This window comes from Heteronotia binoei, chromosome 20 (genome assembly GCF_032191835.1).
Source record: "Heteronotia binoei isolate CCM8104 ecotype False Entrance Well chromosome 20, APGP_CSIRO_Hbin_v1, whole genome shotgun sequence".
Classification (NCBI taxonomy): Eukaryota; Metazoa; Chordata; class Lepidosauria; order Squamata; family Gekkonidae; genus Heteronotia; species Heteronotia binoei.
This window is the reverse complement of record NC_083242.1, coordinates 19,269,757-19,292,013: the sequence shown is the minus strand read 5'-3', so window position 1 is coordinate 19,292,013 and position 22,257 is coordinate 19,269,757. Positions and strand designations below refer to the sequence as shown.

The 22,257-nt window shown below is 44.8% G+C and overlaps 1 protein-coding gene across 1 annotated transcript in view; it reads right to left on the bottom strand.

Annotated features, from left to right (window-relative positions):
- The window catches only part of TMC7 (transmembrane channel like 7), a 34,801-nt gene extending 31,201 nt beyond the window's left edge, over positions 1–3,600 (bottom strand). The window contains exons 1-2 of the mRNA XM_060261031.1: positions 3,502–3,600; positions 1,122–1,393 (exon numbers count right to left, since the gene is read on the bottom strand). Of these exons, the coding sequence (XP_060117014.1) occupies positions 1,122–1,393; positions 3,502–3,600 (371 nt within the window). The remainder of the gene's footprint in view (positions 1–1,121; positions 1,394–3,501) is intronic.
- Positions 3,601–22,257: the final 18,657 nt, after the last annotated feature.

Here is a 22,257-nt window from a genome sequence, read left to right as displayed (position 1 = left end):
CAAGCAGATGCTCTACCACTGAGCCACCATCCCTCCCCAAAAAATAGGCACGGGAGCCTAAATCCTGTCCTCTCACATGCCTGATGACCTCGCTCTGCTCCATTCCTTTCCTCAGAACTGAACTTATGAAGCTGCCTTATACTGAATCAGACCCTCGGTCCATCAAAGTCAGTATTGTCTTCTCAGACTGGCAGCGGCTCTCCAGGGTCTCAAGCTGAGGTTTTTCACACCTATTTGCCTGGACCCTTTTTTGGAGATGCCGGGGATTGAACCTGGGACCTTCTGCTTCCCAAGCAGATGCTCTACCACTGAGCCACCGTCCCTCCCCTAACATGTGGCCTGGGGGCCAAATCAGGCCCCCAGGGGGCTCCTATCAGGCTCCTAAGCAACTGGCTGTCATCTGCTTCTTCTCCCTCTCTCTTGCTTCCTTCTGCATCACAGCTTGCTTTGCAAGGCTTGCTCAATTGCACAGAAGCCACAGAGCAAAACCTCTATTTTCTCCATTTGCTGAGGCTCTTCCCTTGAGAAAGGGGGAGGAGGCAGAGCTTGCTTTGCCAGGCTCTCTCAGTCACCAAGCCTCTCTTCCTTCTATTGGCTGAGGCTTCTCTTCCTCCTGGTCCCCTGGGGAAGGAAGGAAGGAAAGAACCAAAACTTCCTTTGCCCAGTTCCCTGGATCTCATGGAAGAAATACGAAGACAGCACCTTTAAGATGAACGAGTGCTGATGTCTTAAGCATAAGCTTTTTAAAACATTCTTTAACTGTGTTTGTCCGTGTCCTTTATAAAGTTTATATCTCTGCTGCCTAATCTTAAATAAGTACACATAGCCCGGCCTGACATGGCCTGGCACAACAAGGTCTCATATCAGATATGGCCCTCATAACAAAATTAGTTCAACATTCCTGGGTTAAACCATGGCAAACCATTTCTAAAGCAAATCTATAGGGAAAACGCAGAAAATACCCAAGTAGCAAAAATAACCAGAGCAGATAAAATCAATCAATTCCAGTTCCTATAAATAATAAGCCTAACCCAAAAGTGTTCTGGACTGCCAAGGTTTCACTGATCCTTTCAAGCAGAAATGGACACCACTCCTTAACACAGAAAAGATTTTGCCCTAACCTCAGCCGTCTTTTTTCTGCAATACTTAATGCATATTCTCTCAGTGGCTTTGCAGGCTCTCGACAGCCAATCCTTTCTACAAGGCTTCTGAACTCTTCAGAAGTTGACCGAGCTAAACTGTGGTAGTCATGCGTTCCAGCTGAAGTTCTCCTCCTCAGCATAGACTGGTAACTAGGCAGTTCTTGCAGGAAAGTAACTGTTGGGGACACATTATGTGCATCAAGCACAAATACATCTGCAAAAGAGAAGGGGGAGAGAAAAAGACAAAGGAGCTCAAATTTTAATGGGAGAATAACAGCGCAAGTCTAAAGCAAGTTACATCTAAATACACTGATGTCAACAACTTTAGAAAGGCGCAACTCCATTGAGGATCGCACTGCAAATTTAAAATAAAGGAAAAGAAAAAGCCACTGTCACCTTTGAGACTAACAACATTTATTTCAGTATGGACTTTTATGGGTCACAGGCAGCCCACTTCATCAGATAAATACCTGATGGGAAAACCATAACAGGAAATTTCATGGGGTACATTGGCGAGGTCAAGGCTTGATGTGAATTTAAGGTACAAATCTCAGTGTAAGGGAAAAGGAGAGGAATTGATGTAGTAAAGTTAGGGGCATGACCCGTCATAAAAACAGAATTTGCAGTTATACATACTGGGTGGTGAGGAAGACAGAGAGGCTCAAACCGATTAGCAAATTGGTACTTTTCAATGTTTTTTAAAATGATCTGGATGAGGGTGTGGAGGGGCTACACATTAAATTGGCAGATGACACCAAATTGAGAAGAGCAGAGAACCAAAAGACAGAAATAGAATCCAATGAGATATGAACACACTGGAAGTGAGTGGATGTGAATAAGACGCAATTTAACCAGGGTAAGTGCTGAGATCTACATCTGGATAACAGAAATGTGGAACACCCATACTGGATAGGGGATGCACTTCCACGTGAACAAGATCTTGGGGTAAGGTTGGACCATAAATTAAATATGAGCAGCCAGGGTGATGCAGTGACAAAAAGGCTAATGTCATGGAGTCTATCAACAGAGGTATGACATTCAAATTACAGGATGTCATAGTCCCACTGTACACTGCATTGGTCGTGTGCAGTTCTGGAGGCCTCACTTCAAGAAGGATGTGGGCAGAATGGAGCAGGTGCAGAGGAGAGCGACGAGGATGATCAGGGGCCTGGAGACCATGCACTGCAAAGAAAGGCTAAGGAACTTGGGAATGTTCTGTCTGGAGGAGAGGAGGCTGAGAGGGGACATGGTTGCTCGCTAGAAGTATCTGAAGGGCTCTCACTTAGAGGAAGGGCAGGGAGCTGTTTCTGTTGGCAGCAGAGGATGAGAGAACTTGCAATAATGGTTTAAATTAAGGGTGGGAGGGTACCGGCTGGATATTAGGAAAAACTCTTTTATAGTAAGAGTTGTTCAACAGTGGAATCAGCAACTCAGGAAGGCAGTGAGCTCCCTATCACCAGCAGTCTTGAAGCAGTGGCTGGACAAACACTTGTCAGGGATGCTCTGATCCTGCGTTGGACTAGATCGGGGCTGGCCAAACTTGCTTAATATAAATGCCATGTAGAATAAACCTCAGATGTTTGAGAACCACAAGACATGAACACCAGATGTTGGAGAGCAGGCAGACAAATAGATGGAGGGAGGTTGAGAGGTGGAAAGAAAGCAACTTTAACTTTAAATGGATTATCTAAGCTGCCAGATGGCTTCGTTTGGAGAAGTGACTTAAAGAGACAAATGCCTTCTCCAAGCCAGCCAATGGGGCAGTGAGGGCTTTGAGCCACATGAGATGTGTGTAAGAGCCACATGTGGCTTCCGAGCTGCAGTTGGCCCACTCTTGGACTAGATGGCCTGGGTTGGCATCTTCCAACTCAGGGATTCTACGATTCCAAATAACATAAGTAAAAATTAACCAATATTGGTTATAAGATCAGCGGCTGATAAAACAAGTTAAGAAGAGCCAATTAAAATCCCCCAAAAAGCATGTCCTGCAGAGGGTTACAGAGACTGCAAATGCAAGTCAGTTTAACCATGTGTGAGCTGCCCAGACCAAGGCAACAGGGCTACCCACCTGAACCTGTTTCCTAGAGGATGCTAGGATTCTTGTCTCAAAAGAAGTTAACTATTTGGGATTCATTATGTGCATCAAACACAATTGCCTCCTGCCAAACTGAAGAGGGGCGAGCTCAGATTTTAACAGAGGAACAACACCCACACCCAGGAAACAAAACACTACCTGGAAGAGAATTTGGATTATTTAGCTGAGAAGGGGCTAAACCCCCCAAGGGCGAAAGAGCAACGCTTATGGGGCGCAGCAAAGAAACGGCCCACCCTTTTTAACCTCCCCCCACAAATTATGAACCCCAGTCGTGCCCCGCAAAGTGCTTCCACTTCGGAGGTTCTCCTCACCGTCTCCGGGGCTTTCTGGTCCTTCTTGGGGAAGCCACTGCGGCTCGCTCATGGCGCCCCGGGCGGGAAGGCGCGGGGGTGGGTGAGGCGACCCCCGCGGCCTTCAATCCCCCCTCAGCGATGAGCGAGCCCTCAGCTTCCGGGCCTGCGGGAGACGGCCGAGCGGCCTCTGGTGGCAGCCAGGCCGGATATGGAGCGGGAGAGGCGGCGGCTGAGGGGAGAGGGGTGCGGCCTCCTTCAGCAGAGGGCTGAGGCAGCGAGTGGGACTACTCAGGCAGTGGGGCTGGATCCCCGGAAAGGGCCTCTCTCCCTCAAAGAAATGCCTCCAGATGTGGCTTCTTCGAGAAGGGAGGATCAATGGCTTCGGCTTCTTTGCCTGTTAGAGTGGAATGGGGGCATATCTAGTTTGAAGTAAGCCCATAGTGAGTCTATTACTTTCACGTAGCCTTAACTACCTGGCAAAATGGGTGTTGGCTTAGGAAACATGAGGAGCATTTTTGGTCTCTTAAGCCTTACAGGGGTGGCCAACGGTAGCTCTCCAGATGTTTTTTGCCTACAACTCCCATCAGCCCCAGCCATTGGCCATGCTGGCTGAGGCTGATGGGAGTTGTAGGGAAAAAGCATCTGGAGAGCTACTGTTGGCCACCCCTGTCTTAAGGAATTGGTGGGTGTGAATGTTGTTCCGCTTTTAGTTGCTGCCTTTCCCCATGGGGGAGCATTATGTGGGTGCACACAGTTAGGTGGGTCATTACAAGTTGAAAGTGCAATTATTTAAGGTGGGGGGGGGGGTTAGGGTTGCCAGATCCAGGCTGGGAAACTCTTGGAAGTTTGGTGGAGAGGAGGTCAAGGACACCAGTGGGGTACGTTGCCCTAGGGGTGGCCAAACTTGCTGGATGTAAGAGCCACATTGATTAGAAGTCAGATGTTTGAGAGCTGGAAGGAAAATAGATAGAGAGGTGGAGAGAAAGCAGCTTTAACTTTAAATGCATTCTCCAAGCTGCTGGCTGGCTGACTGGTTTGGTTGTAGATTTAAAGAGAGTAATGCCTTCTTCAAAGCCAGTTGGCGGGGAGGATCTTGCCAGTTCACACAGTAAAATCCCACTGGAAAGTGCACTGGATTATTCGGTGTGTGTGACCACAACCTGAGATCCACAGAATATGTGTGAAAAAGCAATGTGTGGCTCCTGAACTGCAGTTTGGCCACTGCCGGTCTATACGAAGCCATAGGCCAGGGTCTCCCCAATATTTGTGTGATACCCAGCTCTTACCTTTCTTTCTCACTTAACTTCAGGGAGGCTGTTGATGTTTTTAACCCTTGCTTGGAGTCTGAACAAGCTGCAATTTCAGCCTGACAAGACTGAAGTTCTCTGGGATGGTAGAAAGGTACTCAAGAATATGAGATCTCTCCTGGCTTGGATGGGGCTACACTCCCCCCCCCCCCGAATAGCCAGGTTTGCAGCCTGGGAGAGCTGCTTGCTAGGATTGCCAACCTCAAGGTGGGGCCTGGAGACCTCCTGGACTTACAACCAATGTCCTGACTACAGTGGTCAGTTCCCTTGGAGAAAATGGCTGCTTTGGAAGATGGAGTCTGTGGCACTGCACCCCAAATCATGCCCTCCCCCCAATCTCCAGGAATTTCCCAACCAAGAGTTGGTAACCCAGTGCTTTACACAGGGGACACCTTAGAAAACCAGGTGGCTGCATTGGCTTAGGAAGTGTTTTTGCCCAGCTTGAGCTGATGCGTCGGCTACTTTTCCATCTGGAACAGCCAGATCTAGCCACAGAGAGCCATGCCTTAGTTATCTCTGGACTGCTGCAATTCGTTCTATTTGGGGCTGCCCTTGAAGAGTGTTCAGAAGTTGCAGCTAGTGCAGAATGCTGCAATTGGACTGCAGATTGGGGTTAGCATATGTCCCCAGCAATTACACTGGCTACTGATCCGCTCCTGAACCCAATTCAAGGTGTTGATTTTGTCCCTTAAGGTCCTACATGGCTTGGGGCCGGGGTATCTGAAGGACTGTTCTCCCATCCTTTCCTGCCCAGGCACCCAAGAGAAGGCTTTTTGGTGGCAGTCCCATGATTATGGAACAACCTTCCCAGGGCACTTCACCTGGCCACATAACTCTTAACCTTCAGGAGGCAGTCAAGGACAGATTTATTTAGGACTGCATTTGACTGAGTCCTAAATAGAGTTTTAAAATTGTGATATTTTCTGTGTTTTTAGAATTGTTTTGTTTATATTGTGGGTTTTTTAAATATTCATTTTATTTATATTGTAAGTTGCCTTGAGTTTTGCAAGGGAGAAAGATGGCTAATAATTTTTTTAAGAGCCAGTTTGGCGTAATGGTTAAGTGTGCTGACTCTTATCTGGGAGAACCAGGTTTAATTTCCCACTCCTCCACTTGCAGCTGCTGGAATGGCCTTGGATTAGCCACAGCTCTTGCAGGAGTTGTCCTTGAAAGGGCAGCTGCTGTGAGAGCCCTCTCAGCCCTCCCCCCCACCTCACAGGGTGTCTGTTGTGGGGAAAGATATAGGAGATTATAAATCACTCTGAGTCCCTGATTCAGAGAGAAGGGCGGGATATAAATCTGCAGTCTTCTTTTTTAAAAAAAAAAAAATTCAATGTTTTATTGAAGTAATTAAGATCCTACAAACATAAGGTAAATGCAATAACAACGGTAAGCTATGCATATCAATACAAATCAAAAAATTGTCATTGATGTATCGCAGCTTGAGTTAGGGTATGATACAAGGTAGGGTAAGGGGTATAACAATTTAAATAATAATATAACCACAACAACTATGGGAAAAGGGAAAACATGTACGCCCGGCGAGCTGAATAAGGTAGGTCATTGGGTAACCAAGAGGAAGGGCAATCACAGGTAGAAACTTAAAACAACAAAAGATCCTTATACATAGTGTTTTTGGTGAGAGAATTAATGTAAAAGGGATCACTATCCAATTTTTCCAGAACAGGTAACCAAATTGCAACATAGTTAGTGTGGGCTTGAAGGGGGTCTGATTGGTCTAATGAGGCTTGGATCCTGTCCATTGCGATGTGTTTCCAGATTTTGAGTAGCCAAGAGTCGAGTGACAAGTTGTTTGAACTTTTCCAGGTTTGGGCAATCAATGATTTAGCCGCGGTCAATAGTTTAGTGATTAAAGATTTTTTGGAGGGAGTGATTTTTAAACCTGACCAGTGATTGAGAAGGACTACCTCCGGCGTAACAGGTATTAGGACATTTGTTAAGGATGAGACATGAGCACAAATTAATGACCAAAAGGGTTTAAGTTTGGGGCAGTCCCACCAACAATGAATATAAGATGCCTTAAGGCCACAGTTCCTCCAGTAATCAGAGGATCCATGGGGCGAGGCGTGGGAGAGTTGATGAGGCGTATAGTACCAGCGAGCAATTAGTTTGTAATTTTGCTGAGAGATGTTTATAATTTTGGATTGTAGTGTCTCGGTAGGGTTGCCAAGTCCAATTAAAGAAAAATCTGGGGACTTTGGGGGTGGAGCCAGGAGACTTTGGAGGTGGAGCCAGGAGACATTGGGGTGGAGCCAGGAACAAGGATGTGACAAGCATAATTGAACTCCAAGGGAGTTCTGGCCATCACATTTAAAGGGACAGCTCACCTTTTTAAATGCCTTTCTTCCATAGGAAATAATTAAGGATAGGGGCTCCATCTTTTGGGGCTCATAGAATTCGACCCTCTGGTCCAATCATTTTGAAACTTGGGGGGTATTTTGCAGAGAGGCACAAGATGCTATACTGAAAATTTGGTGCCTCTACCTCAAAAAATAGCCCCCCCCAGAGCCCACAATACCCACGGATCAATTCCCTATTATTCCCTATGGGAATCGTTCTCCATAGGGAATAATAGAGTGCCTAGTAGACATTTCCCTCCCCCCCACGCTTTCTAAAGGGGGGGAGGGCCTCCATACCAGGGAATCCCCCCTCCCTCTCTCACACACACAAATACTTACTGGGTCTTCTTCTGGAGAACTCTGCCTGCTGTGAAAACGAAAGCAAAGAAAGGGAGGGGCCATTCTCCGAAGCCCTTCCTGTTTCCTCCTTCCTGCCCAGCCTTAAAGGGGCAGACATTTTACAAACTGCTCAGGAGCTCTACACCAACAGGTATGTTCTCCCCCCCTTCCACCCCCCGCTTCCTGATTTCTGGAGACCGGGGGATGAAGCTGCGAACCCAGAAGTCTCCCGCCAAAGCGGGGGGGTTGGGAAGCCTATGTCTCGCTAGTCCAGATGGAGTCCCACTGAACTGGGGAAAGTGTAATGTTACAGTCTTTATGCCAGTGGACAGTATAGGAAGGAGGCAAGTCTTCTATTTTGGTAAGGAGAATTTGGTAGATTCGTGAGATGAGTCCTTTTGTTGTGTTTTTGGTTTTAGGGAGATGTAAGATCAGATGTTCGAAGTCTGACAAGGGACGGGAGAGGGATTGGCGTAGTCTGGGATCTTGAAGCAAGTGCCGAACTTGGAAGTATTCAAACCATGGAGAGGGTGATGTCAAGTTTTGGTCTAGTTTAATTTTAGGTAAGAATTGTCTTGCCGCAGAGAGAAGGTCAAAAAGGTAAACTTTAGAGGAGTTCCTCCAAATTTTGAAGGAGGAGGGGAGTTGGGCTGGGGGAAACCATTTCTGGCCTATAAAAGAAGAAATAATGGAATAACCAGGTGCTAGATAAGAACGCTCAGACCCCTGTCCACTTTAAAATCCTGGCAACATACAATGACTGCTTTCATCTGGAGCTACAAGAAAGCCAGGATAAAGTTAGCTACTATATGTAGGTCCAAGTTAAAAGGAGGAATGGCCATCCCTGACATTAGTCGTTACTATAAGGCTACTATTCTGTCTCAATTTGTCAAACTACTATATCACCACCCTTCACCCCCTTGGAAGTCTATAGAAGAAGCTCATTTCTCTCCCCTTAAATATTATGAGTTACTCTGGCTCAAGAAGTCTGAAAGGCCACTCTGGCATTTCGTAAATCCTATTCTCAGTCTTCTTCTTAAGAAAAATCAATAATGAACAGGGCTTTTTTGTAGAAAAAGCCCAGCAGGAACTTACCTGCATATAAGGCCACACCCACTGACATCACCATTATTTCTTACAGAAATACATTTGCATATTAGGCCACACCCCCTGACACCAAGACAGCCAGAACTGAGTTCCTGCTCAAAAAAAAGCACTGATAATGTTTTGGCAAATGATTCAACAAGAGATATCTAAGATCCTGGGATATGAATTCAATAAAGAGGCAGAGACTTTTCTGCTGGGATTACAAATGGAAAAATTTCCAAAAGAAGATAGAACATTAATATGGTACTTGCTCTCAGCTGCTAGGACATTGTATGCGCAGTTGTGGAAGCAAGAAAAAATACCAGAAAAATGGGACTGGATTATGAAAGTTATGTCATGGAGTGAAATGGACAAATTAACAAGAAAATTAAGAGACTGTGATTTAGAACTTTTTAACCAAGAGTGGAAGAAATTCAGAAGATATGTAGAGAAAGAGTGGAAAATAAAAGGACATTGGACAATTTTTGAGGATTAAGATTTTTAAGATAACAATATAACTCTTGAAGGGGGTTCTTCTTCCCTATGTTTCTTTTTTGTTTCGTCTTTTTTCTTGATAGTTAAGGGTACCTTTAATATCTGTTTTTTTAAAGAAAATAACACTGGCGGGGGTCAAGTAATTGGGGGAGGGGTGGGAGAAAGTAAGATGTGGGGTAGAATGATGGTCTTTTTCTTAATATATATTAAGCTTTTTATAAGTTGTAGTTATAGTTCTACTACCATATGTTACTAATAAAATTGTTTATTCACAAAAAAAAAGCACTGATAATGAATAGGTACATAATAAAAAGGAGGGATTTAATGAAACAGGGATTTAATAGCTGCTTAAAAATTGACCAAAAAATTTCTAGTTAAAGCTTTTAGATGTTGAAGTTCACTCAGCCAGTGCACAGTTGTTCAAGAGGGAGGGAGTCTTGAAAGGCCCAGAGCTGTGCCAGAAAAGCCTGGTTTTAGCCTCAGGGGGAGTGGAACAGAGATTATTCATCTAATCTTTTATGTGGGAGGAGAGGATGCACACGGTCTCATGGTGTTAGGTCTTGCAGTGGTGCTTGAAGTGAAGGTAGTTGATGGATTTCAATGAGTGTGTCTGTATAAACTGTGGTTCAGCTGACAGAAAGGGAACAACTGACAAATTATGTTTAATGGTATTTCTCGTGGGCAGTGACACTAAAAACATTTAGTTAAGGAGACACTCAGACTGACCTGCCAGTTCCCCTATTCTGTTGCCTCAAGCACGGCAGTAAAAATCTTATTTTTTAATGTCTTGTTTTTGTATGTGCAACAAGGCTGCAGTTACAAGCAGCAAAGGTTCCAATTACTTTAGAAGTGTGTGCCTAGTAGGCTTGCAAGATTAACTCCTTGCGGCAATATTGACAATTAAATTGCTGTGACTAATGCAATAAATGCTGGAGGGAGCGATTTCTAAGTAGGTGATGAAACTAGGCTTCTTTCTTTAGTTTGCCACTTAGGTTGAACAGGTCATTTTTTTTTTAACATTGCTGTAGAACTATCATATTTTGCTTCTCTCTGTAGCTCTTACTGGCTGCACCATTCCACAGGACTATAATACTCAGGGGTCATTTTGAAGAAAAAGAGGTGCTGGAGCTAGGGTTGCCAAGTCCAATTTAAGAAATATCTGGGGACTTTGGGGGTGGAGCCAGGAGACATTAGGGGTGGAGCCAAGATCAAGGCTGTGACAAGCATCCTTTAACTCCAAAGGGAGTTCTGGCCATTACACTGGAAGGGCCATCACCTTTTCAATGCCTTCCTTCCATACGAAATAATGAAGGATAGGGGCATCTTCTTTTGGGGCTCATAGAATTGGACCCCCTGGTCCAATATTTTTGAAACGTGGGAAGTATTTTGGGGAGAGGCACTAGATGCTATACTGAAAATTTGGTGCCTCTACCCCAAAAAACAGCCCCCCCAGAGCCCCAGATACCCGCGGATCAATTCTCCATGATTTTCTATGGGAATAAATCTCCATAGGGAATAACAGAGTTCTCAGCAGACATTTCCCTCCCCTGGCTTTCTGACGACCCTGAAGCGGGGGGAGGGCCTCCAAACCAGGGGATCCCCTGCCCCCACCTGGGGATTGGCAACCATAGCTGGAGCTCATTAACACAACTCATTTGCATATGCCACACACCCCTGACATCACCAGAACGTGTACTAAATTCTGTCAGCTCAGCATCTACCTTAAAATGCTTCTTGAGGGGGGCGGAGCGTCGCGAGTTAATGGCGGACGCAACCTAAGCTAGCTCCGATCTCCTCCTTCCTCAAAACCTTCAGAAATCAACGAAACAAACTCTAATGCCTACAAAAACAAAAGGAAAAGCCGTCCGAAGCAAACAGAAGCAAGCTCCGAAAAAGAAAACCTTGGTATCGGCTTTCTTCTTGCCTGAAAACGCCTCAAAGGTGGGTGACCCGACCGCGTGCTCCCCAGACGGCCCTAATATGGCGCCCACTCCGACTTCTCCCGAGCCGGCTGACGCTTCTCAGCCTGATAGCGAAGCAGAAAGACCAATCACTAAAAAAGACCTAGAACTATTAAAAATGGACATTCACAAGTATTTTAATGAAGCCATTATAGATCATATTAAGCCACTGAAAGAAAAGATTGGGGAGCTCACAGAAGACCTCAATACGACTGCAAACATAGCCGAACGCTCAGCAGAGCTGGGCTTGTCGTTAAAAAGGGAAGTCACCACCTTAAAAGAAAACGAGCATAAATTGCAGAACAGACTGGCAACCTTGGAACATAAATGGCGTGCCCTGAATATTAAGCTTCGCGGATTTGATGAGGGCGCGGAAGAGAAAAAGGACTTGCTGCTATTTGTGGCAGACTGGCTGAAGGAGACATTCTCCCTTCCCGACAACGTGGCTGCTAGTATAGTTCGAGTTCAAAGACTGGGCGCCATTTCCTTGCAACGGCGCAATTTCACTAGAGACATTCTAGTCCAATTTACTAACTCTCGACTGAAAGACCTTATACTCCAAAAATCAAGGCAAATGGATGCTATCGTATACAGGGGGAAGAAAATTTTGCTCCTGCTTGATCTTTCGCCAGAATCACTTGAGAAAAGGAGAAAGCTAAAGATCGTTTCCAGCAAGCTGCATGAGAGCAACCTTAGGTTCAGATGGAGCCCGACTTCGGATCTCCTACTGTTTAAAAATGGCGCCTTTTACAAGATCCATGATGCGCAGTCAGGAATCACAGCGTTGAATGCTCTTGCCATCAAATACTCAGAAGAAGAAGAAAAAGAGCTACGAAAGAACTTTGAAGCGTCTGTAGACAACCAGCCATCTGAAGATGCGGTTTAACTCTCTGTAACTCTACATAAACTCCATTGGAGCTACCAAATAGTTAATTTGCCTCAATAGCCCCGTTGGGCTTTTAGCTTACAAAAACTGTTTTGAAATTGTTGTGCCAATGTTAACCTTGAGAACACTGCTTTACAAATCTCAGCAGAAGAAATGCATCATTTAACAAACGGAGGTGTAAAACATGCATGTTAACCAACAAAAGCAATGAGCCCAAGCAGTTCTGTTGGGGGGGTTTTCACCTGTGGGAGATCACTTTGAATTTGTTATGAAACTGTTAACCCATAGAAAATTGTGTTACAAGTCTCATCAATAGAGCTGCTTGAAAGGGAAATGTTTTCATAGACCTACCTACATTGCTTTAGAACTTTTGATGAGGCCTTTTTCTGCTGAACTAATTTACTTTATTGACCGTTAACATTTATTGTGTTTTTCCTCACTAGCTCCACAGGAGAGGTTATGCAACTAACTTTTATTTCCAGATCTGGCAGCAGCACTCTTGCCTTCGATATCCATACAGCAACTAGTTGTGCAAAGCACGCATATTGAGGCTAAGTTCATCTATCCATGGTTTCTAAGGTTTATACTCATATTACCCAGATGTTAGAGTTTTTAAGGCTTAATAAATGAGGAGGGGGGAGGAAGGTTAAAGTATTTGTGCTTTACTTGTAGCTTTTGCCCTCCTGGTAGGGATTTGAGAGTTTCAAATAAGGGAAACCTAAAGGGGTTTTTTCCCTAGCTCCCTAGTTACTGGGTAGCTGTGAAACTTCACCCAAGAATTGGGTGTGTGTGAGTGATATATAGTTGTTTTGTTCTTTATTGGCGGGTGGATTGGCATTCCCCCCTTTCTTTTTTCTTTGTTTTTTTTTTCTCTTCCTTATTCATTTAACTCTGCTATTTCCTCTACTCAGCTACCAGCTCTTATAAAATAGCAATTCACATTAGGATTGATCTAGTTTGCATTAGTGAAACAACACCTTAAGTCTCCTGGTAAAGTGTACTAAACCTCACGCTTAATGCCTATAATGTCTAAAAGTCTGAAACTGTTAACCTGGAACTGCAGAGGGTTTAAACACCCAATTAAGCGCTCTCGCATTGCTAACTTTCTAGCAAGGCAGCGACCGCATGTGGTCTGCCTGCAAGAAACTCATGTGAGGAAACAAGCCCCTTTCGGGTTGCGCTCTAAATGGTTCAATCAGATTTACCATGCGCCAGGCTCATCTAAAGCAAGAGGGGTGGCAATCCTATTTTCTAAAGACACTGTTTTTGATTTGCATGATACCAAATCAGACCCCAAAGGACGATATATTTTTGTTAAAGGTACTTTGAACGGTAAACCCATAACGATTGTTTCTATTTACGCACCCAACAGCGGCCAATTGTCCTTTTTGAAGGAGACCTTCGCTGAGCTGATGGATTTCAAGCATGGTGAGCTTATTGTTGGAGGTGATCTTAACTACATCGCAGATCTGAACCTCGATAAGACGGGGGGTAAGAAGCCCAAAAAGAGTCACACCAAAAAAACAGGCCTAAACAACCTTTTGCAATCCTTAAATTTGATAGATGCCTGGAGGGCATTACACCAAAAAGCAAGAGATTACACTTACTTCTCACATGTGCACAACGCATACTCCAGGATTGATTACATCTTAACTTCCCCAGCTCTCTTAGCCTGTATCCATGATGTTGAAATCAGTTCCCGGACCATTTCAGACCACTCATGGGTATCAGCTAATTTCATGTTGCAAGAGCTAAATAGCAAAGGGCAAACCTGGACCCTGAATAAACTATTGTTGACGAAAGACAGCATTTGCGATAGGGTAGATAAACAGATTCAAGAATACTTTCAATTCAATGACAACTGCGGAGTTGCACAAAACGTAGTATGGGATGCCTTCAAGGCTGTACTTAGAGGCAACCTTATCTCTTTGGCTGCATTCTGCCACAGAAACAGAAATAAAGATATTTTGGAACTTAGATCCAAAATCACTGAATTGGAAACAAAACATAAGAAATTCGGAGGAAAGAAAACCCTTAAAAAACTAACTATGGAAAGAAATAAATTAGACCTAATTGAAACCTCAGACGTCCAAAAAAATCTACTATACTTGAAACAACGCTATGTTACTAAAACAGTAAAATCCCTGAGATTATTAAAATTTAGACTCCAGCAAAATAAGGCAAACTCTCAAATCCACTCTATTAAATCGCCTCAAGGCAATTTGCACGTCATACCCCAGGAAATTACCAAAGTTTTCCAAGACTACTATTCCACCCTGTATAGTACAGCTATAGAGGCAGATTTGGACTTCAAAAAGTATTTGAGGGACATGAAATTCGACCGGAAACTATCAACTAACGATGCTGAGTTCATGGATAAGCCTATTTCAGAAATAGAAGTTCGTGAAGCGCTCTCCTCAATCAAAAACAATAAGGCGGTTGGTAATGATGGATTTCCTATCGAATTTTATAAAAGGTTTAGTTCTAGTTTGCTGCCCCCTTTAACGAAAACATGTAATTTGGCAATGTCAGAAGGTATTATACCTGAGACTTGGAAAGACTCAAAAATGATAGTTATTCATAAGGAAGGGAGAGACAAGCAAGACCCTAAATCTTTTCGACCAATTTCGCTCCTGAATCATGATTTTAAAATTTTTTCCACAGTGCTGGCCCGCAGACTAAACAAAATTATTAATGCATATATCCATCCGGATCAGACAGGATTCATTCCTGGTCGGTCCATTGCCGACAACATTAGGAGAACACTCAATCTTATTCATTTCGGTAAATCAACACAAACAACTTCTCTTATTGCGTCATTAGACGCCGAGAAGGCCTTTGATAGGTTGGAAATTAAATACTTGAAAGCAGTGCTGGAACAAATGGGCTTTGGGGAAAAATTTCTAAACTCAATAGCTGCCATTTATAATCAACCGAAAACACAAATTAGTATTAACACCCTTAAATCTGAAGTAATCACTTTATCTAGAGGTACGCGACAGGGATGCCCCTTGTCTCCGATCCTATTTGCTCTCTCATTGGAGCCTTTAGCTCACCTGATACGGATGGACCCCGAAATTGAAGGTATAAGAGTTGCTGGAGTAACCCATAAAATTAGTCTGTTTGCAGATGACGCGGTCATATACTTAAGCAATCCATTAAAATCTTTAACTAAATTAATGCAAACAATAGAAACCTTTGGAAAATTTTCTGGCCTTGCTATTAACATATCCAAATCAGAAATTTTTCCAATTTATGTTCCTGCTGAGGTGCGCCGGAACATTATGCTCACCTTCCCCTTTAAATGGGTCGATAAAACCTGGCGACATCTGGGGGTTCAAATTCCTATAGACCTAGCTAACTTGATTAGTGCAAATTATGGGCAACTCTTTAAAAAGGTTAAACTAGATTTACAGTCCTGGGCAAAACTTCAACTCAACCTACTGGAGAAAATTGACTTATTAAAAACTTTTGTGATGCCTAAATTTCTTTTCTTATTTCAAAACATTCCTGTAGATATTCCAAGAGGTGAAATGAAAATGTGGCAAAAGAGCTTTTCCCTGTTTCTGTGGCAGAATAAAAAACCAAGAATAGCATATCATCTTCTTGCTAAACCTAGTGCCAAGGGAGGTCTAGGTGCGCCAATCTTAGAAAATCTTAGAAAAATATCACCTGGCGGCCCAGCTGCGGAACAGTGGCATACAATTTGGACTTCATCTTTATGTAAATCTAGATGCATTAATTTTAAATTGCAGCAATACAAAATAATCTCGAGATGGTATCTGACTCCACAAATGCTAAGCCATGCACAGAAAAACATCAGCTCTCTCTGTTGGAAAGGTTGTGGGACTTCTGGCTCCTTCCTCCATTGTTGGTGGTCGTGTCAAAAGGTGCAGATATTCTGGAATAATATAATTACCAAAATTGAAGCAATTATACAGGAAACCATCCCTCATACCCCTGATTTTGTCCTTCTTAATTTATGGCCGAAAACAGCCTGCTCCAAATTGAAATCAGAACTCATTTCACTCTTGCTCTTAGCAGGAAAACTGCTGCTTGCAAAACTCTGGAAGAGCACTAAGATACCTTCAATAACTCGCTGGTTTCAAAAGGTGTGGGAACTTATAATACAAGATAAGATTGCCTCTCAACTCATCGCGGGGGAAAACCCCAGATTAGGGGGAAATTTTGTGGAAAGATGGTTTCCCTTTTTAGACTTTATAAACAAAAACACATCCAAGAAGTATGCAATGCCGAAAAAGTTCCTGGATTTTGTTTTATACTGAAACTTGACTTACACAGACCGGGCCTGCTTGAAATTGTTTGGGCAACTGCTTAGGGACACGACCATGTTATAAGTATAGATGTCAATGTATAAATGTAGTTTCATGGTTAAATGCAAACATATGAATATGTATGCTGGTTATTATCATATATTTGTCACTCCCTTATTTATTTTTATATTTATTTATCTATTTACTTTTTCTTCTTCTTTGTTTCTTTGTTCTAAAAGTTTTGGTTGTTACACCCTTGTCGACATATGCATGGAAGCTGTGTTTGAGCCAACCACTTGTGTTTGTATAAGATCTGTTATTAACGTTCTTTTTCTTATAAAATAAAAATTTTAAGTTTAAAAAAAAAAATGCTTCTTGAATTAGAATTGTCATAATAAAACCTGACTCCCAGCATATTTTTTAAATTATTTTCTCCTATGTGTCCGCAATGGCATGAGGAAGATTTCCATCTGTCTGTTCTCTCTCGGCTTGACTTCGCGAACGAAGATTTAAGAAAGGTGCAGTAGTCCACGTCTGCTGGAGGCTCGCTGGTGGCTGACAAGACCAATGCGGGACAGGCAGGTCTGGCCACAGTGGCTGCAGGGAAAAGTCTGATTTGGGATTGGTGCTGTAGCAGTACGATTTTTCCTCAATCTCCTTTTATCCTCAAGACCAGCTATGCGTGCGTTCTCAAAGGAAGAGACAGCCTGGTGGATGGTGTGCCTCCATGCTTTGCAATCTGAGGCTAGGTCAGACCACTGGTGATGGTTAATGCAACAGGTACCAAGGGATTTCTTCAAGGAGTCCTTGTACCTCTTCTTTGGTGCCCCTCTATTTCGATGGCCGGTGGAAAGTTCGCCATACAGTGCAATTTTGGGAAGGCGGTGGTTTTCCATCCTGGAGATATGCCCTGCCCAGCACAGCTGCGTCTTCAACAACAGTGCCTCGATATTTGTAACCTCCACTCGCTTGAGGACTTCAGTGTTGGTCACAAAGTCACTCCAGTGGATGTTGAGGATGGTGCAAAGGCAGCGCTGATGAAAGCGCTCAAGGAGTCGCAGGTGATGACCGTATAAAACCCACGATTTGGAGCCGTAGATGAGGGTTGTCATCACAACCGCTTTGTAAACATTGATCTTTGTGCCTTTTTTCAGATGCTTGTTGCTCCACACTCTTTTATGCAGTCGGCCAAATGCACGGTTTGCCTTTGCCAGCCTGTTGTCAATCTCCTTGTCGATCTTGGCATCTGAGGAGATGATGCACCCCAGGTAGCTGAACTGCTGGACTGTCTTCAAAACTGATTCACCCACAGTGATGCAAGGAGGGTGATAATCTTCCTGGGGTGCAGGCTGGTGGAAAACTGCTGTCTTCTTCAGACTAACTTCTAGGCCAAATAGCTTGGCAGCCTCTGCAAAGCAGGACGTCATATGCTGCAGACCTGATACCGAGTGGGAGACAAGTGCAGCATCATCAGCAAACAGTAGCTCTGGGATAAGTTTTTCCATTGTCTTGGAGTGGGCTTTTAGTCGCCTCAGGTTGAACAGGCTGCCATCGGTGCGATAGCGGATGTAGACACCATCGTCGTCATCTAAATCTACTGCGGCTCTTTGAAGCATCATGCTAAAGAAGATCGTAAAGAGAGTTGGCGCGAGAACACAGCCTTGCTTTACACCTGTGCCTATTGGGAAGGGCTCTGAGAGATCGTTGCAGTGTCTGACTTGGCCTCGCTGGTCTTCATGTAGCTGGATGACCATACTGAGGAACCTTGGGGGACATCCTAAACGTTCCAAGATTTGCCACAGGCCGTTCCTGCTAACGGTATCAAAAGCTTTGGTAAGGTCGACAAAAGTCACATATAGATCCTTGTTCTGTTCCCTGCATTTCTCTAGGAGCTGCCTGAGAACAAATACCATGTCGGTGGTGCTCCTGTTAGCCCTGAAGCCACACTGGCTCTCTGGGAGGAGTTCTTCTGCAATGGTGGGCACCAGTCTGTTCAGGAGTATTCTAGCAAGGATTTTGCCTGCGATGGAGAGCAGGGTTATCCCCCGGTAGTTGGAGCAGTCTGACTTTTCCCCTTTGTTCTTATGTAGAGTAATGATGATTGCATCGCGAAAGTCCTGTGGTAGTTTGCCTTGTTTCCAGCAGGTGACAAGTACTTTGTGAAGTGTGCTATGTAGTACTATGCCCCCATGCTTCCAGATCTCTGGTGGGATTCCATCAACTCCTGCTGCCTTGCCACTTTTCAGTTGCTTGATGGCTTTAACAGTCTCTTCTAGGGTGGGGATCTCATCCAACTCTGTTTTCAACTCTGAAGTGGGGTGAGGTGGATTGCTGAATCTTGAACTACGCGATTGGCACTGAAGAGAACCTGAAAATACTCCGACCACCGGTTCAGTATGGATGCCTTGTCTGTGAGGAGCACTTGGCCGTCTGCACTACGCAGGGGACTCTGAGCCTGATATGATGGACCATATACTGCCTTCAGGGCTTCATAGAACCCTCTTAAATCACCAGTGTCTGCACATAGCTGGGTTCTCTCTGCAAGCTTGGTCCACCACTCGTTCTGAATGTCTCGAAGCTTGCGCTGAAGGTTGCTACATACAGCGCAAAAGGTTGCTTTTTTCCCGGGACAGGAGGGCTGAGCAAGATGTGCTTGGTAGGCAGATCTCTTTTTCGCCACTAATTCTTGGATCTCTTGATTGTTCTCATCAAACCAGTCCTTGTTCTTCCTTGTGGAGAACCCGAGGACTTCTTCAGAGGTCAACAGGATGGTAGTTTTTAGGTGTTCCCAGAGTGCTTCTGGAGAAGGATCTGTGAGACAACTGGGGTCGTCAATTCTTGTCTGGAGTTTTGCCTGGAAGGCAGCTTTAACTTCGGCTGACTGAAGGCTGCCAACCTGAAACATAAGAACATAAGAGAAGCCATGTTGGATCAGGCCAATGGCCCATCCAGTCCAACACTCTGTGTCACACAGTGGCAAAAAATTTTATATATACACACACACTGTGGCTAATAGCCACTGATGGACCTCTGCTCCATATTTTTATCTAAACCCCTCTTGAAGGTGGCTATGCTTGTGGCCGCCACCACCTCCTGTGGCAGTGAATTCCACATGTTAATCACCCTTTGGGTGAAGAAGTACTTCCTTTTATCCGTTTTAACCTGTCTGCTCAGCAAGTTCATCGAATGCCCACGAGTTCTTGTATTGTGAGAAAGGGAGAAAAGTACTTCTTTCTCTACTTTCTCCATCCCATGCATTATCTTGTAAACCTCTATCATGTCACCCCGCAGTCGACGTTTCTCCAAGCTAAAGAGTCCCAAGCGTTTCAACCTTTCTTCATAGGGAAAGTGTTCCAGCCCTTTAATCATTCTAGTTGCCCTTTTCTGGACTTTCTCCAATGCTATAATATCCTTTTTGAGGTGCGGCGACCAGAACTGCACACAGTACTCCAAATGAGACCGCACCATCGATTTATACAGGGGCATTATGATACTGGTTGATTTGTTTTCAATTCCCTTCCTAATAATTCCCAGCATGGCGTTGGCCTTTTTTATTGCAAACGCACACTGTCTTGACATTTTCAGTGAGTTATCTACCACGACCCCGAGATCTCTCTCTTGGTCAGTCTCTGCCAGTTCACACCCCATCAAACTTCCTCCGGGGGATACCGCCTCTCCTGGGTGTAGATTTAAAGTGAAGACGGAGATTGCAGCGTACAAGACAATGATCTGTATGACATTCTGCACTGGGCATTACTCGAGTGTGTAAGACATCTCGAAGGTCTCTCTGGTGCACCAGAATGTAGTCAATAAGGTGCCAATGCTTGGATCATGGGTGCATCCAGGTTGTCTTCAGACTGTTCTTCTGCTGGAAGATAGTGTTGGTAATGGTGAGCTGATGCTCCGTGCAGAATTCTAGCAGGAGGCGCCCGTTATTGCAGTTGCCAATGCCGTGTTTGCTAAGTACTCCTTTCCAGGCTTCCGAGTCTTTACCTACTCTGGCATTGAAGTCGCCAAGGATGATCACCTTGTCCTCTGTAGGGGTCTTCTCTACGAGGTTACGTAGATCAGCATAGAACTTGTTCTTTTCTGCAGGATCTGCTTGAAGGGTTGGGGCATACACACTGAAGAGTGTTGCATGCTGCTTGTTTTGAAGTGGGAGGCGCATAGACATGATGCGATCTGAGTGACCTGTTGGCAGGTTTTCGAGTTTAGAGGCAATGGAGTTCCTGAGCATGAAGCCAACGCCGGAAAGGCAGCTCTCAGCCTTTGACTTACCCGACCAGTAGAGGGTATAGCCAGCACCGTGTTCTTGAAGACTACCTTCCTCAGGGAAACGGACCTCACTGAGAGCTGCTATGTCAATATTCAACCTGAGAAGTTCGTGGGCAACTAGAGCAGAGCGTCGTTCAGGGCGACCACTGTCTACTGTGTCAAGCATGGTTCTGATGTTCCAACACGCAAGCTTTAGTCTTTGCACACTTTGTGAGGCAAGTGCATGCCTTTTCTTTGTTGTTATTTTTCGACCGTAAGTAAGGATGCCCGTTGACCTGGGGGCGGGGAGATGAACTTTGTTTAGGCCACCTTTTCTAGGCCTCTCTCCATACGGAGCAAGCAGTGCTGTCCCTAAATAAGGCTGCTTGGTCGTTCAGGGTGCTGCCGAAAAATGCTTTCGTCTCCAGGTCAGCATCAAGCGACCAATACCCTGAACCGCCTACATGCAGGATCGGGACTGCGGCTTCCAGTGGCATCTTCCACCTGCCATTTCACCCCTTGCCCATTGCTACAGGACTTGGTATGTTGTGGGTTGTGGATGTGGATACCCTTCAGGCCTGCGCAGAGGAATTTTTAGGTGAAACGCAGTGTGCGCAGTACTGGCTCCACCCTTTCACCATGGGGTCATCTGCCATGGCCCAGTAAGCCGGGACGCCGGCAGCGAGTCCTCCAGGTGGTAGATGTTACATTAACGAGCTCTGTCTGCCCGGGCTTGATGTTAGAGTTTTCCTTCTCTTGGCTGGCGAGGTTGGTGAGCCCAACCTGCCCATCCAGTTATACCGCTGGACATTCGGTCACACCATGACGTGGCAAACTCTGTGAAAACGGGGGGGATTAGCGAGAAGGTGTTGCCACGGATGTAGTGATGTAGGAGAGGCCATTGCAGTGACCATCTGCCAGGCATAGCCAGACAGTGACCCCGCAGCATTCACTACACCGGGAAAGGATAGGCGATGTATTGCGCATGCACTTTCCCTGGGGGGGGGGGCAGGACACCCGGAGGGAGCCCACCCCCCACCCCCTCATCTGTCTGTTACCGTTTTGGTTATTTTCTCATTTTTGTGAGGAAAAATATTGTTTGTCAAATCTTAAGAGTTCAGCAAAGTTCTTCCAGGGGGTTTGAACAATGGAGCCCAGAAGCAAGTATTTTTTTTTTGGGGGGGGGGCGAGTAAGAAAGAAAGAGCATGATAAAATTTAGAGGTTCTGGCGCTCCACTCCTGTGAGCTCCTGCCCAAAATGAGGCCTGATAGTACTCCTCTTTGGCCAAAATGTGGACTTGCTTGAGTGTTGCCCCAACCTTCTGGCTAGAAGGTTGTTGTCCTTGTTTATTTTATTCACTGACTTTATTTATACCCTGCCTTTTCAGAACCCCAAACAGCTGATCTTGTTCTCCTCTCCTCCATTTTGTCCTCACAACAACCCTGTGAAGTAGGTTAGGAAGAGAGCATGTGATTGGCCCAAGGCAACCCAACAAGCTTCCATGGCAGAGTGGGGATTTGAACATGCATCTCACACATCCTAGTCCAGCGCTCCATCCGTTACATCACACACTAGCTTTCAAAAGAGCAGAAGTTGCCACTGGAGGATATTGTAAGTGTAAATTGTTCTGTACCCAGAGTGCTTTTGTTAAGTTTATCTGGTTGTTAGCAAATTGCTGGTTGATATGTTGAGGTTTTTTACACTGTTTGGTGAGTCTGTGTTTTCTTATATGCCTAGCCTCAGTTGTCCTCTGCGGCTGGGCTG